The sequence below is a fragment of the Narcine bancroftii genome, chromosome 1 (assembly GCF_036971445.1).
Source record: "Narcine bancroftii isolate sNarBan1 chromosome 1, sNarBan1.hap1, whole genome shotgun sequence".
NCBI lineage: Eukaryota > Metazoa > Chordata > Chondrichthyes > Torpediniformes > Narcinidae > Narcine > Narcine bancroftii.
Genome location: NC_091469.1, coordinates 70,708,766 through 70,730,385, shown reverse-complemented (window position 1 = coordinate 70,730,385; position 21,620 = coordinate 70,708,766). Strand labels below are relative to the sequence as shown.

At 38.8% G+C, this 21,620-nt stretch overlaps 1 protein-coding gene across 19 annotated transcripts in view; it reads right to left on the bottom strand.

The window, feature by feature from the left end:
- The window catches only part of agtpbp1 (ATP/GTP binding carboxypeptidase 1), a 336,033-nt gene that overhangs the window by 145,877 nt on the left and 168,536 nt on the right, over positions 1 to 21,620 (bottom strand). For all 19 annotated transcript variants that reach the window (XR_011354831.1, XR_011354825.1, XR_011354830.1 and 16 more), the window contains 2 exons: positions 8,607 to 8,738; positions 7,438 to 7,531 (listed from right to left, as the gene is read on the bottom strand). Coding sequence is in view for 15 of the 19 variants with exons in the window: in XM_069929750.1 (XP_069785851.1) it covers positions 7,438 to 7,531; positions 8,607 to 8,738 (226 nt within the window). In the remaining 4 variants the exon portion in view is untranslated. The remainder of the gene's footprint in view (positions 1 to 7,437; positions 7,532 to 8,606; positions 8,739 to 21,620) is intronic.

The window sequence follows — 21,620 nt, the reverse complement described above, 5'->3', positions numbered from 1 at the left end:
CAGGACTAAATCCCATAATAAAGAATGCACTTAATTTTATAGTTTATGCTGATTGCAATGTGCTATTTGGAAAGCAAATGAAAAGCTGATCTTAACAAATACAAGTGTTAACTCTTCTTTCTTTCTTTGGCTTGGCTTCGCAGACGAAGATTTATGGAGGGGTAATGTCCACGTCAGCTGCAGGCTCGTTTGTGGCTGACAAGTCCGATGCGGGACAGGCAGACACGGTTGCAGCGGTTGCAAGGGAAAATTGGTTGGTTGGGGTTGGGTGTGAGGTTTTTCAGTTGGTTGTTTTTCCAGACTCTTTTGTGTAGTCTTCCAAAGGCGCTATTTGCCTTGGCGAGTCTGTTGTCTATCTTGTTGTCAATCCTTGCATCCGATGAAATGGTGCAGTCGAGATAGGTAAACTGGTTGACCGTTTTGAGTTTTGTGTGCCTGATGGAGATGTGGGGGTGCTGGTAGTCATGGTGGGGAGCTGGCTGTTGGAGGACCTCAGTTTTCTTCAGGCTGACTTCTAGGCCAAACATTTTGGCAGTTTCCACAAAACAGGACATCAAGCGCTGAAGAGCTGGCTCTGAATGGGCAACTAAAGTGGCATCGTCTGCAATGAGTAGTTCACGGACAAGTTGCTCTTGTGTCTTGGTGTGAGCTTGCAGGCGCCTCAGATTGAAGAGACTGCTAAGTCTCTTAACTAAGTCTGTTAACTAAGAGTTCAATAAATGCCAGGGGCAGCAGTAGCAAAAGCTGTGGCTGGTTTAAGAAAACAGTGAAGAATCAACAAAAACTTTGGAAAAAATTGAATTCTGAATAAAATGTTATGAAATATAATAAAAAACATTTAGGTAGTAGGGATTTCTGCACCCCACAAAAAGTCGCCATTCATCTCCAGTGCTATTTCTCTGTAAGAGAGGCAGTGTGATCATCATAAAATGCCACAAATTATCCTTGGAGGATTCTCCTCTATAACAGCTCAGTATTTTTGTATTATTTATGACTCACATTTTAACTTAAAATGCATTTCCTTTTAATTTAACTATCCGCTCTACTTGATCACAAAACATTTGGCCAAGGATTAATACTTTGATGCACAATTGATGATAGTTTTGAGAAACTTTACCTCCTCTCAAATTTCTGCTCACTCACTATATGTGTCTGAACATGAAATCAGTCACAAACTGGTTCAAATGGGCAGTGTTTTAGATTATAATTCTGAAGACAATATTTTAGTTTCCTGATGTAATAAAAAAGCTGCAGTTTAGCACTATGTATTTTGCTGAAATAATCAAACAAAATTAAATGGGAGGGGTCGGAGCGTTATGGCATAGGGGAAGGAGGTGGAATTACAACTCTCCCAGAGGATTAAAATATTATGTCCAAATTAAAATAGATATTAAATTTAAATATATTAAAACCCTCCAGTCTACCTAGAAGCACTTGGACATGGCAACCAAAGGAAAGAAAGCAATAAGAGAGAAGAAAATTATAAGATACTGAAAAAATCAAGGAAGAATGGCCTATCTTACAGTTGGAGCCTGGGCCTCAAGTTCTGAAGCCCCCAGAGGGGGCAATGACAGCTTACTTCCAGCTAAAACTAGTGCCACTTACCAAGGACACCGGGGAAGATTGCGCCAGATTGATCCAGATGTCCCCTCAAGAATACACCAATATTATGCGCATGCGCAAAGGTTTATTTCCATCCATGCCTGAAAAGGAAGATTATGCATTGGAATGGATGCTCCATGGCGCCACCCCCAGGAGTGTTTGTGGAGTGAAGGAACTGCAGGCAGATATACCAGATATGCCAGAATGGCCAGGAGTACCTATAATTTTGACACCTGGCGATCAAGAGAAGAAGGGAGATCAAGATGAAGATGATCAAGAAGATGGAGAAGAAATACCAGGGGCTTTGGGTTTTGGAAAAAAAACAAATATGAAAGATCTTTATTTATTAATAATGGGTTAATATTAATGTCCAGGTATGCTTCAGAGGTGAAGGAAGTTAAAGCAGCAGTTCAAAGAGTTGATTTGGATCTGCAGAGAATTCAAAATGATATGGATATTCATAATGACAGAATTGTAAGAGCTGAAAATTTGGATTCACTCTGGTAAAAACAAGAAAGAAATGATGGATAAAATGGATATGTTTTAAAATTAAAGTATACACAATAATGTTAAAATTGTTAGACTTAAAAAGATCTTGAAGGAAGTGACGACCTTGTGGAATTTTTTTCAAAAATTGATTCCTAGAATCTGGGGACAAGAAAATTTTCCACATGGAATTGAATTGGAAAGGGTTCATGGAGCTTTACGAAGGAAGCCACTGCTAAATTAACCACCTAGAGCATATCCATTTTCAGCATATCCACCTAAAACATATCCATTTTATCCATCATTTCCTTCTTGTTTTTCCCAGTGTATCCAAATTTTCAGCTCTTACAATTCTGTCATTATGAATATCCATATCATTTTGAATTCTCTGCAGATCCAAATCAACTCTTTGAACTGCTGCTTTAACTTCCTTCACCTCTGAAGCAATGATTAAATGTCTATGATATCAGGATGAAGAGAAAATTTTACGATTGGCGGTCCAGAAAGCATGGCAGAGCATGATTATTGATAGAGATAAAATTTTCTTTTATACAGATTATGCTGTGGTGGATAGAAGAAAACAATTCAATCCAGTGAAGACGATTCTTTGGAAGAAAGGCTATAAATTTACTTTAAGATATCCAGCTATGTTGAAAGATGTTTTTGAATGACCTAAGTTCTTTATGAAGAAGAAGCTACTATTAAGGAAGAGAAGCAAGGATTGTTGTTTAAGTCCTCAACAAGAAGTTCAAAGAGAGGTGCTGCAGATCTAAATTACACTGAAGATCCAAATTACATTGAAGAATATTGTGCTGAAGCAGATTGTAAGCTGTCAAAAGGATTCTCAGTTGGAGCCGGAATCTCATCTTTAATTGTTGATGATCAAGTTAACGTGAACCTTGAAGCGGCAGGTGATTTATTATTTCCTAATGTGTAATTAATTAATTCCTACCCTTAGTTGGATGTTCTTCCTTACTTGCCTGAAACATTATGTGCTGTATTGTGGCAGGTGCCATGACCTGTATGGTGGAGGGAAATAGTGGCTTGATTTGGGTAATTTATTACAACAAATAACTGGAGTAAGATTCCCACTGGATCTTTTCTTTTCTCTTTGGCTTGGCTTCGCGGACGAAGATTTATGGAGGGTGTAAATGTCCACGTCAGCTGCAGGCTCGTTTGTGGCTGACAAGTCCGATGTCAATGTGGCAGGCACCAAGAGATTTCTTTAGGCAGTCCTTGTACCTCTTCTTTGGTACACCTCTGTCACGGTGGCCAGTGGAGAGCTCGCCATATAACACGATCTTGGGAAGGCGATGGTCCTCCATTCTGGAGACGTGACCCACCCAGCGCAGCTGGATCTTCAGCAGTGTGGACTCGATGCTGTCGGCCTCTGCCATCTCGAGTACTTCGACGTTAGGGATGAAAGCGCTCCAATGAATGTTGAGGATGGAGCGGAGACAACGCTGGTGGAAGCGTTTTAGGTGATGCCGGTAGAGGACCCATGATTCGGAGCCGAACAGGAGTGTGGGTATGACAACGGCTCTGTATACGCTTATCTTTGTGAGGTTTTTCAGTTGGTTGTTTTTCCAGACTCTTTTGTGTAGTCTTCCAAAGGCGCTATTTGCCTTGGCGAGTCTGTTGTCTATCTCGTTGTCGATCCTTGCATCTGATGAAATGGTGCAGCCGAGATAGGTAAACTGGTTGACCGTTTGAGTTTTGTGTGCCCGATGGAGATGTGGGGGGGCTGGTAGCCATGGTGGGGAGCTGGCTGATGGCTCCCACTGGATCTAATGTTATTTTTACTGCGAGTTATTAGAGGAATTAAAACTAAATGAAAATTGAATATGTATCAAGTAAAATTTGTTCAAATTGCTTTGGCAATAGCTAGAAAATATATTTCTATAACTTGGAAGTCAGATATCGATTTGGGAAAGGACAGATGGCATGCAGAAGATCAGAGTTGTATTCCACTTGAGAAAATTACTTACAATTTAAGAAATAAATATCATAGTTTTTGTGGAATATGGAGCCCATATTTATAAACTGTCGGTATTAAAATTTAAATGAGTTTCAAACATTCCATTTCTCCTTTTAAATATAAGTTTAAAAGTATTGGAAAGTGGTTTTCTCTTTTTTTTAGTTTGTAGGGGGTTGGGGGAGGGACTGGCGGGATTTGAAGGAGGTTTTTTAAATTTTTTTTATTTCTTTTTTCATAATTATAAAATACCACATGTGTTTGGATTAAGTTTGAAATATTGTGATATGTTTGTTGTGGTTTTATATTAAATAAAATTTTATTTAAAAAATAGGTATCGGGACAGTATAGCTGAGTTCATACAAGTAGCAAGAACTTTAAACTACCAGGAATTGAAATTACTGGCATTGAATGTAGTTGAACATAGTGCTTGTTGGAAGGTTTGGCCGTAAGTGAAAAAGGATCTGGGTTTATTATTATTATTTATTTTAAAAGAGTAGAATTCAAAATGTTTCATTGGGTGAAATGATTCCACCAATCCTGAAATGATTAAGGAGCATTGTGTGAGTTAATGGGTTTATTAATCTTCTGCGGAGTTCAAATGGCAGGGTTCAGCATTGGTGCAGGCTAATTGATTCATTTGCAATGTGTTTCTATGGCTGCACATTGTTGGAGAAATAGCCTGGTTCATCACTTTCACATGAGCTTACGGAGAATAACAACCTAAGTCTCAATGTTGATAAGACAAAGGAGATATTTTGGACTCCGTGACTCTGAAGAGACTCTCCTTTGCTTCTCTTTCTCTCTTACTGTAAGGTGTTCTGGGCAACACTGATGATGACTTTTTGTCTGCCTTTTGACAGGCAGAAGGCAATTTTGTATAATATTGCACGTGTACTATTACATGACAATAAGGAATCTTGAATCTTAATCAATGTCTACTCCAACACAAGAAATTAAAACCAAAACCTTTTAAAACATCTTTTAGAAGTCTATTAGATCATAAAATATGAGCGGAATTAGGCCATACAACACATCGAGTCTGCTCTGCCATTCAAATGAGAATGCTGCTTCATCAGGTTGTACTTGTCCAGTCGGATGATAATAAACTTGACGAGATATGTCTTATTTTTGCAGACATGCCATTTCCTGGGAAACTTACAATTTTGCTAGGTAGATAAGTTTTGCACAAGCAAGTGTACACCTTGGGATGAGCTATGATCAACTCAAGAGCATCCTGGGTGGGACAGGGGCTAAGCATCCTCGTTTAATGTCAGCATTGATACAAGGAAATCCACAGTTGTAGTGGGAAATACAATTAGTCACCATCCAGGAACTGAGAGTTCAACATGATGCAGTGGATACTACACCACTGAGTCAACTCAGAGCATTAGTTGTTCCCTGACAAAGAACAGAATGCAGACCTGGAAGCTATGAGCCATGACAAGAGCCTGATGACCTTCAAAAGCAAGAGGATCAGGAGTACAATTAAATCAATAGCCCCATCTCTCAACTGAAAAGTGGAAGGACACAGGATCAATGCAGGCTTTAGGGACTTGTTCACATAAATTTTCCTAAATAACTTGCTGAATCACAGTTCCCAGTGTGAACTGTGATCCTCTTTGTACTACAATCATAAACAATATAATTCACTAATAATCAACTGAAATTTTGAAAAAAACTTGTATCCTTCCCTGCAGAACCCCACATTAATATATTAATCCCTTGTAGCAAGGTCACTATGGCTACAAGGCTGTAGCTCAATTCCACAGAAGAAGAAAGACACACACCAGTAGAGTGGATTCGACACTAAGTTTACTCAGTGGCAGCTCTGCCTTTTATAATCAGCTCAGCCGCGTCACCATCGGGGTGTGGCTTGAACAGGCCGGCTGCCAATTAGTTACCTCGGATGCCTGTGCCCCAATTGGGTCCCCTGCGATCCACTGGCAGTGATTGACCAGTTTCACCACTCTGCCGGCAGCCTATGGAAAAGGGTGTTTCAGCCTGCACGATGCTTTGCTGATCACTGCGTTCAACAGCCATTTCCTGTGTCGGCCCAAGGCGCGGGCTGCAGGCTGCTACACCCTGATCAAACCCAAAAATAGCTTTCTACGTTTTATTTCATGAGTGCAGCTCCATATGAAGATCTTAACATTTGTTAAATTCCTGAGCACACTGGTCTGTTGCTGAACAGTGGTGATGACTCATCAGCATTGGAGCCAATGAAGCAGAGAGTGATGTTCATCAGTAAGTTTGCAATAAATATGTAAACACAACAAAGTCTAAGATTTCAAGCCAATTAAGTCTCCATTAATTTAGCAATGAAAATCTCTTATAGTAATCCAAGTGACGTTCATTTTAGGTTATTGGTTTATTTGACCATGTCAAAATACTCATTTGAATAGAACTCACAACAGGAGGTGGCCAATACATGGTCACACTTCACCAAATAATCACTTGCATTAACTCTTTCTCTCCTCTTTTTGCTGGTTTCTATCCCACACATTAACAGATGTTCTAAGAACAGTAAAATTATTTTCTCCTGTGTCTGCATTCACATTTCAAGCAGGGCAAAGGAAATCAACTTTATATTGAAGGTCATATTCAATCATTCCCAGAATAGTATAACTGTGGCATCAGACAAATTGTTTCTCAAACATCTGTTCTGTTCTCTTTAGGTGAGGCAGAAAAACAATGCTTACATCCTTCCACTTTAGCCCTCTTTACAAAGTAGGAATGAGCTACAGTTGCAGTATTTAGGCTCTCGGTGCATTCTAATTTTAAGGCTAATGCTCACTGTTATACGTTCACGAAAGGAAACATGCTGTTAACTCAATCACTGTAATTATATCACCCAACACTCTGTATTCGAGGCAAGACAAATTTAATCCATATAACACGAAGTTGTTCTGAAATCCTTCCAAAGCCAATTATTTGCTGAAGTATAACAAGCAGAAGTGAACACAGATTTCTAGACATAGTCACATCATATCTCTTCATTGCTGAAGCACTATTTTGATCCTTTCCATTCTAGTTCCTTTGAGATTAGGTTATCATCCAATTCATCTTTAGCATTGTTTTACACATATGCACATCAGCGTTTAATGATTTCCCTGTGTGGACTCCAAACCTGCCTGCTCATTCACAGAGCCTAGCTGTCTGAAATTTAAGAAAGATAAATGGAAGTATTTTCTAAGTTCTCAGATCAAAAATGTGCACTGTTACAATTGCTCTCTGGTGATCTTCTACACAAGAGTTTGAAACAAAAGACACTTTCAAAATCTTTCACAAGGGGAAAAAAAAGGCACAGCTCTTTAAAAGTTACTTTTATTCTTAGCTTATTTGTACGTAAACAATATAAGAATAGTACCTACTTTACAAGACTTGTGTTCTTCCTACTAAAAGGACCAATAATCTTGAACATAAGCTCCACAACACCATTTTTGCCCAAGGTTACGGCATTGACAGCTGTAAACATAAATAGCAAAAAATAATTATGCAAAATCATGCATTGGTTAAAAGACTTGAGCAAATTCCACAAGTGTATCAGAAGTGAACATTAAAAAAAGTGTATAGTGGATATTGAAAAATAACTCTGGAATATATTAGAATTTTTTTCAGATCTACATTATTAAAGGCAAGGCAGGCTTACATTATAATTTCCATCTGTGCCAATTCCAAACCTAAACCTCAAAGAACAAATATTCTAATATCACCTCCTTCATCCTGTCCAAAATAATTTCAAAATTATTAAACATCATTAAATGTCTTAATATTGTTCTTTTCCTTAGTATTTATTCATAACGATAAACAGAAGCCAGTTAAGATATTCCTGGATGTGAACCTGCAATCATGAATATAACTGAAGTCAGTCCATGAACTCTTCAGTGAATTGATAATTGTATTGGCACATATACCAAGATGCTGTTAGAAATTTGTTTTACACATTATCAAAGCAAGTCATCCATACTTAAATACAACAGGTAAAGTAATAAGTGAACAAAGTGCAGAGTATAGTTTAGTTAAAACAGTGCAAGGGTATCATTATTTTACTAAAATGAGTTCTGCTTAATTGCCTGGATGTAGCAAGCAAGAAACTGTTCTTGAATCTGGTAGTGTGAGTTTCAAACTCATGCATCTTACAATGGGTGGCATGGTTAGTGCCACACTATTACAGCACCAGTGACCATGTTCGAATCCAGTGCTGTTAGGAGTATGTACATTCTCCCTGTGACCTGCATGGGTTTTCTCTGCTTTCTTCCCACCCTACAAAACATTCAGGGTCAGAAGGTTAATTGGGTGTAATTGGGTGGCATGGATTTAAATTGCTGGAATGGCTTTTACAATGCCACATCCTCTTCCAAATTGGAGGGAGAAGAAAGTATGTCTGGGGTGGGATGGGTCTTTTAACACAATGGCTACTTTCCCAAGGCAGCGGGAAATGTGGATGGAGTTATCAGAGAGGAGGTTGGTTTATGTGAAGCCTGAGCTGCATTCACAACTCTGTGAAATAAATTGTGTAAGTGCTGTACTCTATACTTACCATTGTTGGAATATACTCTCAACAGTTGCAGACAAGGTAAAATTAGCTTGAAGTTCTGCAGATTTTGTTTCACTAAATTCAAAGTAATGCCCAAGGCTCCATTAATCCTGACTTTGACTCCAAACTTTTTATCTAGTCAAGAAAATGAAAAGAACTATGAATTTTAATATCTATCAGATCTCTGAAATTCTTTCTGATCATTTCAAAAATAATTTTCTAAATTATCATTCAATTAAATAAGCTTTTCATTTCCCAATGTATTTATTTAAGAATTATGACATATTATCTTTCAAAAATCAAAGTATAATCTTGTTTTGTGAAGTCTGGGGAAATCTGATGTGCATATCAATGAATCCTATTTAATTATATACAGTGACCCAAAATATTAATTTCCTTATCATCTCCAAGTTGCTTTCATATACACATAAATATTGTTTTGATTTCCTGAATATACCAATCTAAAATTGGAATGAAGTTACAGAAAAAAATTAGTTTAATCGCAAAAGATTCTATTCCTATGATTACATTTCTAAGAACATGCTTTTGTCATGCAAAAGGTCCAAAATCTTTTTCTCATTTGCACTTCAGAGAAATTGGTTTATTCTGTTCTTAGCCACAGTCCACTGAAATTATAAATACTGAATAAAAAGCTATTTGTTTCTTTAATTGTACCCAGCTTCCATCTTTAGATTTACCTTGAAAACAGACAACTATGAATTTCTATCTCATTGATTCTGGTTTATTTATTCCTCAAAATTGTAAGACCAATTGAGATTTCAGTGTTTTCACTTCAGATCATATAATGCCTGTTTGCAAATTCAGTTACATAAAAAAAGAAAAGACTAATATGAATAAAATGTGAGAATGAAGCTGCTAGATCATAAAATTCAAACTGGCCATGCAATGTCCTTTGGCAGGATATCTGCTACCCTTCTCTGGTCTAGCCTAATACAACTATAGCCCTGATAGACATAGGAACACAAAAAATCCACACTTGCACCCCAGTATAGCAAATGAGAGTACTGCATTGACAGAAGTGATGTTGTTTAGATGTGGTGTTAAACTGAGACTCCCTTCACTCTCTGATAGTTAAAATGAATTTAAACTGCTATTCAAGAAAAGATAGAATCAAAGCAAGAAACGTCACGTCACTTAAACAGTTATATGATATTTGGAAAAGTCTGGAATCCATTATTAAGAAAGTGGCAGGAGGAAAACTTAAGGAAATATTAAGCAGAGTGGATAAAGAACCATCAGTTCAGTGGATCAGTTGAATTCCAGAGATTTTTATACAGTGTCTCACAAAACATTACAACAGAAGAACAAAGAGTGCAATAGATAACCCCAGATATTAGATTGGCTGAGAATAAATGGGGTGCCACATATATCAGTGTTGCTGCCTCAACTACTTACAAACTACAGTGCCCTCCATGTTAGTGACAAAGACACAATTTTTTTCTTTATTTGCTCCTGTGCTCCACAGTCTTAAATTTGTAATCAAACAATTCACATGTGATTCAAGTGCACATTCCAGATTTTATTAAAGGGTACTTCTGTACATTTTGGTTTGACCATGTAGAAATGACAACACTTTTTATACATATTCCCCTCATTTCAGACCGCCATAATATTTGGGACTCAGCAATGGCATGTATATTAAAATAGTCATGCTTAGTTTGTTTTTGCATATCCCTTGCATGCAATGACTACTTGAAGTCTGTGATTCATGCACATCACTAGGCGCTGAGTATCTTTCCTGGTGATGCTCTGTCAGGCCTCTACTGCAGCTATCTATAGTTCCTGATTATTTTGGGGGCTTGTCCCCTTAAGTTTTCACCAGCATATGGAATAAATGCTCAATTGGATTTAGATTGGGTGAGTGACTTGGCCACTCAAGAATTTTCCAGTTTTAAGTTTGGAAAAACTCTTTTTTAGCTTTAGCAGTATGTTTGGGATCATTGTCTTGCTGAAGGATGAAGGGCCATCCATTGAGTTTGGAGGTCTTTACTTGAACATGTGCAGATAAGAATTCACTTTGCTACTGCCATCACCAATTACATCATCAATGAAGATAAGTGCACCAGTACCTGTGGCAGCCGTACATACCCAGGCCATAACACCCCAACCACCATGTTTCACAGATGAGGTGGTATGCTTTATGCCTCCACACTTTGTTCTTGCCATCACTCTGATACAAGTCAATCTTGGTCTCATCTGTCCATAAGACCTTTTTTCCAGAATTCTGCAGGCTCTTTTAAGTACTTCTTGGCATACTGAAATCTAGCCATCCTGTTTCTGTGGCTAACTCATGGTTTGCATCTTGCAATGTAGCCTCTATATTTTTGTTCATGAAGTCTTCTATGCACAGTTGTCATCGACACATTCACACCTGCCTTCAGTGTTTCTGATCTGTCAAACATGCTTTGGGGGATTTTTCTTCATAATGATGAGAATTCTTCTGTCATCAGCAGTGGAGATCTTCCTTGGCCTTCCAGTTCCTTTGCAATAACTCAAAGAATCAGAATTTGTCATGAGCAAGTCATGAAATTTGGTGTTTTGTGGCAGCATCACAGTGCAAACATACATATTATAACCATCTTACAACATTACTATAAAAAACAAAATAATAAAAATAATAGTGCATGAAAAGTAAGGCAGTATCTTTGGTTTGTTGATTACTCAGGAACCTGACAGCAGCAGGGAAGAGGCTGTCCTTGTGCCACTGAGTGCTCATCTTTATGCTCGTGTACCTTTTGCACAATGGTGGTTGAGTGAAGAGGGAAATAGCCTGGGAGGTGGGGATCTTTCCTGTAGAAGTTTACGATAGACTTTGGTGATAGAGCGAACTGCCTCAGATACTTCACAAAGTATAGCCGCTATATTTCACTCGGAATATGAATTTCTTGAACCTCTCCACTACTGAGCCCTTGATAAGGACTGGGTCATGTACCCCTGAAGTCCATAATCATCTCCTTGGTTTTGCTGACATTGAGTGCAAGGTTGTTGTCATTACATCATTCAATGAGCTGATCTATCTCCCTCCTGTATGCCTCCTCATTGCTGTGTGTGATTTTGCCGACAACTGTGGTGTTATCAGAAAACTTGTAGATGGCATTGGAATTGTGCCTGGTCACACAGTCATGTGTGTATAGCAAGTAGAGCAGTGGCTGAGCACGCTTCCTTTGGGTGCACCTTTGTTGATGGTCAATGAGGAGATGTCATTTCCAATTCGTACTGACTGTGGTCTTCTGAGGAGAAAGTCAAGGATCCAATTGCATAGTGGGGAACAGAGGCCTAGAGTTTGTAGCTTCTTAACCAACACTGAGGGAATAATGTTGTGAAGGATGAGCTGTAGTCTATGAAGAGCATCCGTATGCATCAATTGCCGTTTTCGAGGTGATCCCGAGCAGAGTGGAGAGCCAGAGATATTTAATCTGCTGTGGAGTGATTGTGTCAATAGGTGAATTGCAGTGGGTCCAGATCTATACATGGGTACATGTTTATTCTGGCCATGACCAGCCTCTCAAGCATTTCACCACAGAATTTAGTGCTACTGGGTGGTAGTCTTGGACACCGGGATGATTGTTGCCCTTTTGAAGATGGCGGGAATGTCTGACTGCCACAATGAGAGATTGAAAATGTCCATGAAGACTCCGGCTAGTTGGTTGGTGCATATTTTTGGTACGCCGTTGGGGCCTGATGCTTTACAAGGGTTCTGATATTACAGGGACCTCAGCCTTTTCAGGGATTCTAGTAGGCACTATTTGGTTCTTCTCAAAGCGGGCAAAGTAAGTGTTCAGCTCATGGGTAGAGAAGCTTCGCAGCCATCTAGTGTTTCGTTTTGTAGGCTGTAATATCCTGCACTCTCTGCCATTGCTGGCGTGTATGTCTCTGTCCCTAACTTCCTCCGAAATGGCCACTTTGCTTCGGAGATGGCGTTCCACAGATCGTACTTGGACTTCTTGTAAAGATCTCAATCCCCAGCCTTTAACACCCTTGTTCTGGCCCTCACAGGTTGCAGATTTTCTGATTAATCCAGGGCTTCTGGTTGGATTACTGAGCTCACAAGTAGGGTCTTTCTTCTTAATGTTGTTCCAAACAATAGATTTTGGTAATCCTAAAGTTTGGGCATTATCTCTTACTATTTTATTCTAGTTTTTCAGCCTTATCATGGCTTCTTTGGCTTTCATTGACATAACTCTGATCTTCATGTTAAAAAATGGCAACTACAGACTCCTAAGGTGATCAGAGGCTAAGAAGTAAGCCCAGCTCTCTTATACCTGCATCAATGAAGCAAAGAAATGTACCTGAGTAATCACAAACACTTGTGAATCCAAATGTCCCAAACATGATAGTGCCCTGAATGAGGCAACAATGTGTATAAAAAAGTGCTGTAATTTCTACATGGTCAAACTGAAATGTATACATATAACCATTAATAAAATCTGGAATGTGCACTTGAAAGACATGCAAATTGTTTGATTACAAATTTAAAACTGTGGAGCACAGGGGCAAATAAAGGGGGAAAAAAAACTGTTTTTGTCCCAAATAGTTTACCAATAATTTTGATTAAAGGACTGAATACATTGCAGACTAACTATATGATAAAAATGGAAAGTGGAAAAGCAAATTGCGAAGAAGATCCAAAGAATTGGGAAAGAATTAGGGAGATGAGGTGAAGATGAAAAATTAGCAGATGGAGGGTTATGCGTTAAAATGTGAAGTTATGCACCTGAAAGTTGAGCATTTTTTAATTGGAAACATAATAAAGAATGCTAATGCTCAGAGGAAGGTAACAATTAAGAAGGCAAATGCTAGCCTTGTTTAAAGGAGAGAGAATACAGAAAAAAAATTGCACAAGACACTGCAAAAATATTATCATCATCCAATATCCAGAAGATTACGGGTAGCTGATGTTGTACCATTATTTAAAATGGACACCAAAGACAAACCAGGAAAATAAAAGTCGAAGAGCCTGATGTCAGTCATGGGAAAGCTAATATAGGGGATTCTGAGGGGCAGGATCCACCAACATACGATAGGCTGTTACTGATTGGCGGAGGTCAGCATGGGTTTGGTGCAAGAGAATTCTTGTTTCAAGAATCTGATGGAGTTCTGTTTTTGAAGAGGTAACCAAGAGGATTAATAGGGGCAGCATATTATCTAAATAGACTTTACCAAAGCCTTTGCAAGGTCTCAAACAGCAGCCTAGTCTGTAAGATTTGATCACATAGGATTCAGATGGAGAAGGCAATGGATTCAAAACTAGTTTGGTGGAAGGAGAGAAAGGGTAGTAGTGGTGGATTGGCTTTTCTGATTGGAGGCCCTTGAACAGTGCTGGAGAGGTTGGTACCGAGTCCACTATTGGTTAGCCGTAATAATCATTTGGATGACAATGCAATTAACATAATTAGTAAATCTGCATTAAAGGATACCCAAGTTCTGAATGAAAAAAACAATGTCACCTCACTGACTTATCAACACAGGCCCACCTCAAGGATGTGTGCTTAGCCCATTGCTCTACTCACTATATACACATGACTGTGGCCAGGCACAATTCCAAAGCTGTCTACATATTTGCCAATGACACCATGGTTGTCAGCAGAATAACAAATGGCAATGAGGAAGCGTACAGGAGGGAATTAGATCACACCAACAACCTTGAGCTCAGTGTTAGCAAAACTAAGGAGATGATTGTGGATTCCAGGAGGAAGTCAGGGGAATACAAACCAGTCCTCATTGAGGGCTCAATAGTGGAGAGGATCAAGAACTTCAAATTCCTGGGAGATATCATCTCTGAGGATCTGTCCTGGAGCCTCCATGTCGATGCAATCATGAAGAAGGTCAACCAATGGGTATACTTTGTGTCTGAGGAGATTTGGTATGTCAATGAAGACTCTCGAAAACTTCTACAGAGCATTCTGGCTTGTTGCATCACTGAGTGTTGGTACAAAGGTGCCAACACTCAGAAGGAAAAGTTCCCAAGGGTTGTTAACTTGGCCTGCCACATCATGGGCACCAGATTTTACTCCACTGAGGACATCTACAAGAGGTGGTGTCTTAAGAAAGCAGCCTCTACCCTCAAGGACCCCCACCACCCAGACCATGCCACTCTGCTACCATCGGGAAAAAGATACAGGAGCCTGAAGACGAGCACTCAGCGGCACAAGGACAGCTTCTTCCCCAATGATCAATGAAACAAAAACACTGCCTTACTTTGACTTTTCGTGTTCTATTTTTATTCATGCTCCTGAAAAACAATGAATTTCATGACTTGATTAGGACAATAAATTCTGATATCTAGATCAGATGGGAAGTTGGACCATGGAATTTCATTCTGACAGGTGTGAGGTGTTACACTTTGGGTAAACTTTTACTGCAAATGATAAAATCATGGAGAATGTTGTACAAGTGATAGACCTTGTGATATAGGAGCACAGTTCCCCGAGTAGAGTAACCCAGTTGGGCAGGATGGTGAAGAAGGCACTTGGCATGCTCACCTTCATTGAGTGTGATATATAGAATCCAAAACTAAGGATATCATGATACAACTTAGACCACATTTGGAGTACTGGGTGCAATTTTGGATGCCAAGCTATAGGAAAGACGTTATTAAGTTGAAAGGATGCAGAAAATATCATCTGGATGGCGCCAAGACTTCAAGGCTTGAGTTTAAGGGTGCGGCAGGATTGGCTGGATTTTATGCCCTGAAGCATAGAGAGCCCAAGGGTGACCTTATATCGGTATTTGAAATCATGAGAGGTCTGGATAAAATCAATGCTCAATGTCCCCACAGTAAGTTTCCAGAAATGGATGGCAAAGATTTAAGGTATGGGGGAGATATTTAAGAGGTAGCTGAGGGGTGACTTTTTCACTCAAAATATGGTCCATATCTGGGACGGGCTACTAGTGGAAACTGTAGAAGCAGTAACAATTTTTATTTTCAAATGACGTTTGAAAGGAAAGGTCAGAAAGATACGGATAAAATGCGGGCAAATGGGACTAGCCCAGAATACCAATTTGGTCGGCACGGACAAGTTGGGCCAAAAGGTCTGTATCCATGTTGTATGATTCTATAACTCCACAGCATCAGTGAGATTGCCCCTAGATTCTGCGCACAGCCAAAACTTGCTTTGAATGCAGTTCAGCGAGGTTCATTAGGTTGATTCTTACAATGAAGAGTGAACAGGATGGCCCAACACTTTCTGGAATTTGGAAGACTGAGAGTGATCTTGGAGAAAATCTATAGGATTTTTCTGGAACATGGTATTTTCTGCTATTTGGCACATCGCCAACTTAAAGGAAAAAAAACTACAAATAAAATGAAGAGAGGCACTCAAGATGTCAGGCAGCAACTGTAGAAAGAGAAACAGCATTAACATTTCAGACTCAAAACTCTTTTTATCAGAATTACAGATGGATCTTTCCCTATTTTCATGGTTAAGGATCATGTAGAAATGGCATGAATGTGGATCTGGGGCCAAAATCAGATTTGCTGTGATTTTAATGAATGGTGGAGGCAGCTCAAGGCTGTGTTTTATTTACAAATTGTTAACAGCAATTAAAATTCTGTCACTTTATACAATATTCAATAAAATGCAGCTGGTTTTGCAACATTTAATAATAATTTCACATGACATGAACTGTGTTCTTTCCTTTTCCTGCCTATTCAAACCCCTCCCTTAATTTGTGACAAGAAAACCTAATGTTCAGGAGCTCATTTAGGTAATGCTTCAGAGAGAAATTTCCCTGTTGGTCCATTTTTTTTTGGCAATCCCAGGTGTTTGCATGACTTTATAATGGGAATAGGAGTGAAAGCAAATGATTTTAAGCAGACTGCATACCAAGCTAGACTATAACAAGAATGAAAGATTTAACTGGCTTTTTCCTGTTTTTTTGATAGCAATTGATTTTTCTGTTGCAGGATTATTCTACAATTAACTAGTCTATTAAACAAAATACAGGATATCATAACTAAATTTACCTTTCCCTCTGTCTGAAGTACTTCTACAAATTTCCAGTGAGAGTTCTATTTGAAAGTCTCGACACAAACATAAGGCTCATTATAAAGACTTTTTAAAATTTAAATTTAGACATACAGCACGGTAACAGGACATTTTGGCTCACAAGTCCATGCTGCTTAATTTATACCCAATTAACCTACACTCCACCCTGTTCGTTTTGAACAGTGGGAGGAAACTGGAGCCCCCTGGGGAAAACCCACGCAGACATGGGAGAACATACAAACTCCTTACAGACAGCACAGAATTTGAACCCCAGTCCCAATTGCTGGTGCTGTTAACATGTTGCGCTAAATGCTAAGCCAACCATACCACCCAGTAGTAGGAATTTATCTATTTGCCACAAAGTTTGAGCATCTCCTCTTATCAAAGCCATCTGTGAATCTGGCAAAGATATCATCATAATTATGACGGACTATTTGATTATTTTTCCCTAACCTTTAAAGAGATGGCATTTGCAAGCCTGTGTTTCATTATATTGATTTTCAGATCAAAGTCCTCCCACTGACATCTGTGAAAAAAAAGTCATAAACGAACCAAAACTGCATTAAGTTGCAGATTCACCATTATCCAAAATTACAAAATCAATGTTCCATTTTGCATGACTAACATCATATTTCACTAAAATATTAAGCAGCACAAAAGATCTGCTGACCTCAATAATATATTATTTATACATTAAGGCCCTTTCTAAATTCTTTGCATGTCACATTCGAATAGCTCTTCAAGAGTTGAGTTACAGGGAAAGATTAAACTGGTTAGGACTGTATTCCTTGGAATAAAGAATGAGGTGAGATTTGATAGAGGTTTATAAGATTATGAGAATTATAGGCAGAGTGGATGTGAAAGGGCTTTTCTCACTTAGATTGGGGGAAATGACATGGCTTTAGGGCGAAAGAGGAAAGGTTTAAGGGAAACCTCTTCACTCAGAGTGATGGGAATGTAGAAAAAGCTGCGTGGTGAATGTGGGCTCGATCTTAAGATTTAAGAATAAATTGGATAGATAAATAGATGGAAGAGGTCTGGAGAGTTAAGGAATAGGAGCAAATCATTGGGACTAGCAGAATAATGGTTGACACGGACTAGAGGGCCAAATGACCTGTTTTCTGTGCTGTAGGGTTCTATAGTTCTATATGAATGAAAATTCATGAGCTCTGTGAAACACTTAGATTTAAAAATATTTGTACATAAAAAAAATTGAACATAAAAGAGAAAGTAAAACATCTCATTAAAGAGGGTGCATTGAAAATATGTTTTAAAAACTTATGGATTTAAAAACTCATACAAAAGTTAGCCAAATATTTGGATTAAATGAGCACAAAATTGCTCATTATGTACTTCTGCTTATTTACAAGTCTTGCCCTAATCCAAATCTGAAGTACAGAATTGTGTATACAATATGCTGAACAATATTTGCTAATTACATGTTTTAAAAGTGGATTTAATTATGTTTAATTGGCTTTATATTTGAGAGTTCACAGAAAGGTGATTAATTTTGACGAGCCAGGTAACATGGAGAAGTTGCATTTGATGACCAGTTGCTATTGAGTAAACTTTCAAAACTTTTAATTAATTAAACATTATAAACAGGTGCAAGAGACCAACAGGGAGAAACATTTGAAAATAAAATTTAAATAGCAGTTTGTCCACATCCAGAGAAATGACATGGAGATTAAAAAAAAGATTATTTAATTATATATTAAGACTACAGGCAAAGTGGAACTGAGGTTATCTTTTGCTTGGACCCATTTATAATGTTATCAAAAATATCACCCAAATCCTTTATCTAAAATATAATGCTAAAAGGATTGCAGTTTTTTTTTAAGTTAAATGATCAATGACCTTAATTGAAGAGCTTTCCCTCAATACTTAAAAGAAACCTTTAATAATTCATTAAATCATACATTTATGATAATTCATAATCTGATTATGTCTTCAGATCATTCAATGTATTAATCTACTGTGGTCTTAATGTGGAAAATTAGAGAATAAAGGATTACAAAAAGACTAGTATTAAAGGAATGCAAAGCTTGGCAAGAGGTAGTAAGAAGAGGGGTTGTGTGGGAGATGCTGGGGGAGTAATTTTTTTAACACACAGTGAGTGATGGGTGCCTGGAATGAATTGCTGGTGGTTGCGATTGAGGCAAATACAATATAAATACTTAAAAGACTCTTAGATACATGGATGAACGTAAAATGAGAATTATAGACTCTGAGGGGAATAGTGATTGTGTAATAGGTATCTCTTGGTGCCTGCCACATTGACCACCGCCAGTGGGCTGATAACGCCTCAAACCGTGCATCTTGGCGCCTCACAGTTTGGCGGGCAGCAGCCTCCTTTGAAGAAGACCGCAGAGCCCACCTCACTGACAAAAGGCAAAGGAGGAAAAACCCAACACCCAACCCCAACCAACCAATTTTCCCTTGCAACCGCTGCAATCGTGTCTGCCTGTCCCGCATCGGACTGGTCAGCCACAAACGAGCCTGCAGCTGACGTGGACTTTTTACCCCCTCCATAAATCTTCGTCCGCGAAGCCAAGCCAAAGAAGAATAGGTATACAGGTACTCCCTGACTTCGACCGTAATTTGGACCGGAGGATCGGTCATATCTCTGAATGGACATATGTACATTAGTTAAAAAAAATGAAGAAAAAATATAAAATTTATGCGGTTTATGTTGTATTTTGAAAACTACAGCAGGGATACAGGGAATGTAAGAGCCAAAATGTACGTGCTTACCTTGTTAATTGGCATCCCAGGGTCTGTAGGCTGGGTGGGCCATCTTGATTCCTGTGCACAAGAGTTAAGCACCATGGCAATATTACATTCATGCCCTTAACTCTCGCGCGTGCACCAAATGACTCCAGTACGCAAACCACACATACGGCAACTGAACATTTGCGCATGAGCACGGGAATGAAGATGGCCACACCAAGCCTACAGACATGGGGACGCCGAATAACAAAGTAATTATGCACATTTTGGCTCTTACATGCCCTGTATCCCTGTTATGGTTTCTCAAATACAACATAAACCACATAAATTTTATATATTTTTTAAAAATTTCAGTCATTTGTGCGGATGGACAAAAGTCGCATGGGTCGCAAATTGGGGAGTGAAGGGAGTGCACTGTAATGTGATTTGTTTTAAGTGACTTGGTACATTTCCTGGAGATGATGATTACAGATGCTTGGAAAAGACAGAATTCACAAGTTTCAGCAGCTGGTCTGTTGATATAAAAGTGAAAATCTTGAAATTGATGTTAGAAAACATTGAGGGAAAAAAAAAATGGGGATCAAAGCTCAACTGAAAGTTGTCTCGGACACCAGGGTATAAAATAGCGTCAATCACCACAAGAAAGTGGTCAAGCCATGTGGTGAATGCAGTCAGTGGGAAAGATACAAGTTATTCTGAGACTGAGAGAAAATGACCAGAGCCTTCTTCAGATATAATTTCTAAAAACTGCAGCTCATTTTTGCATGGGAATGAGCAGTAATGAAATATATTCATTGTCATCTCTAAGGATATAAAGGCCTAAATGTAGAGACAATAGACAAAATTCTGCTGGAGATGAGTAAAGATTAGTAGAGATTAGGAAAATCAGTCATTTAGAACATCTTTGCTTTGAAAGATCTGTGTGACCATGCTCATTTTAACAAGGAGTCTATCCTTGAAAAAAGGGAATCATTCACAACTCCAATTAGCAAGTGGAATTAGATGGGCAGCAATTTAAAGGTATAATGATTTTAAGAGCAAGAAGTAGAAAAGGAGGTACAAGTTCAGGTTATATTAGGCTTATGAATGAGCTTGAATGTTGAAGGAAAAGTGATAAAAATAATGAAGATACAAAACCGTGTCAAAGAACCCCATGTGCTCTTGGCACTTGAGGTGAAGGCAGTAACGTGGATGAAAGGAAGAGTTGATAGATCAAAACACACCTCCCAGAGACAATGGTTTCATTTCAATTTTCCTATAGAAGAAATTGCTCCAATGATAATGCTATAGTCTTGTCTCTCCTCTCTGTCCTGATCTTCCTGGAGAACGACACCTCATGTGCCAGACTGCTATTAAATGACTTCAGCTCGGTGTTTAATACTATCATCTCCCAGTGGCTGGTGGAGAAGCTGTCCTTGCTAGGACTCAACACCCCTCTCTGTAACTGGATTCCACAGACACAAGTAGAACATTGAACACTGTCTCGCTGAGCACTAGGGCACCAAAGGGCTGTGTGCTCAGCCTGCTCCTGTTCACACTATTGACCCACATCTGCATTACCAGATCCAGCTCAAACATTGTCATCAAGTTTGCAGATGATACCAGAGTAGTTGGTCTCATCAGCAAAAATGAGTTGCACTACAGCCAAGAGATGGAAAATATCATGACGTGGCGCAAGAATAACAAGCTAAGTCTATACATGGATAAGATGAAGGAGATGATTGTGGACTTCAAGAAGACAAGGAACTAACATCCTCCACTACACATTAATAGCTCAGTAGAGAGAATCAAGTTACTTGGAGTTCATTTAACAAATGATCTATCCTCAACACGCATCTCCTCACTTGTCAGGAAGGCGCAACAGTGACTGTAGTTCCTGAAAGCTACTGGCCATTATCATATCAACTTTCTACAGGTGCTGTATTGAGAGCATCCTGACATGCTGCACCACGATATAGTACGGCGACAGTGGTAAATTGGATCAGAGATCAATCTGTAGGACAAAAAGAGTAGCCGAGAGGATCACTGTGCTCTCCCTCACCCCCATTAACGTGATCTATCGCAATCATTTTGGGTGTGCAAAATCGTTGAGGATTCCTACCACCGTGCATACAGCATCTTTCAGATACTCCTGTCAGGAAAGAGATAAAGGAGCTAGCACCACCAGACTGAGAAACCTTCTTCCCATAGGCAGTGAGACTGCTGAATGATTAATGAACTGCCACATTAACCCTCCAAAACTCTACTATTTATTAAACAATATTATTTATTTTTATAT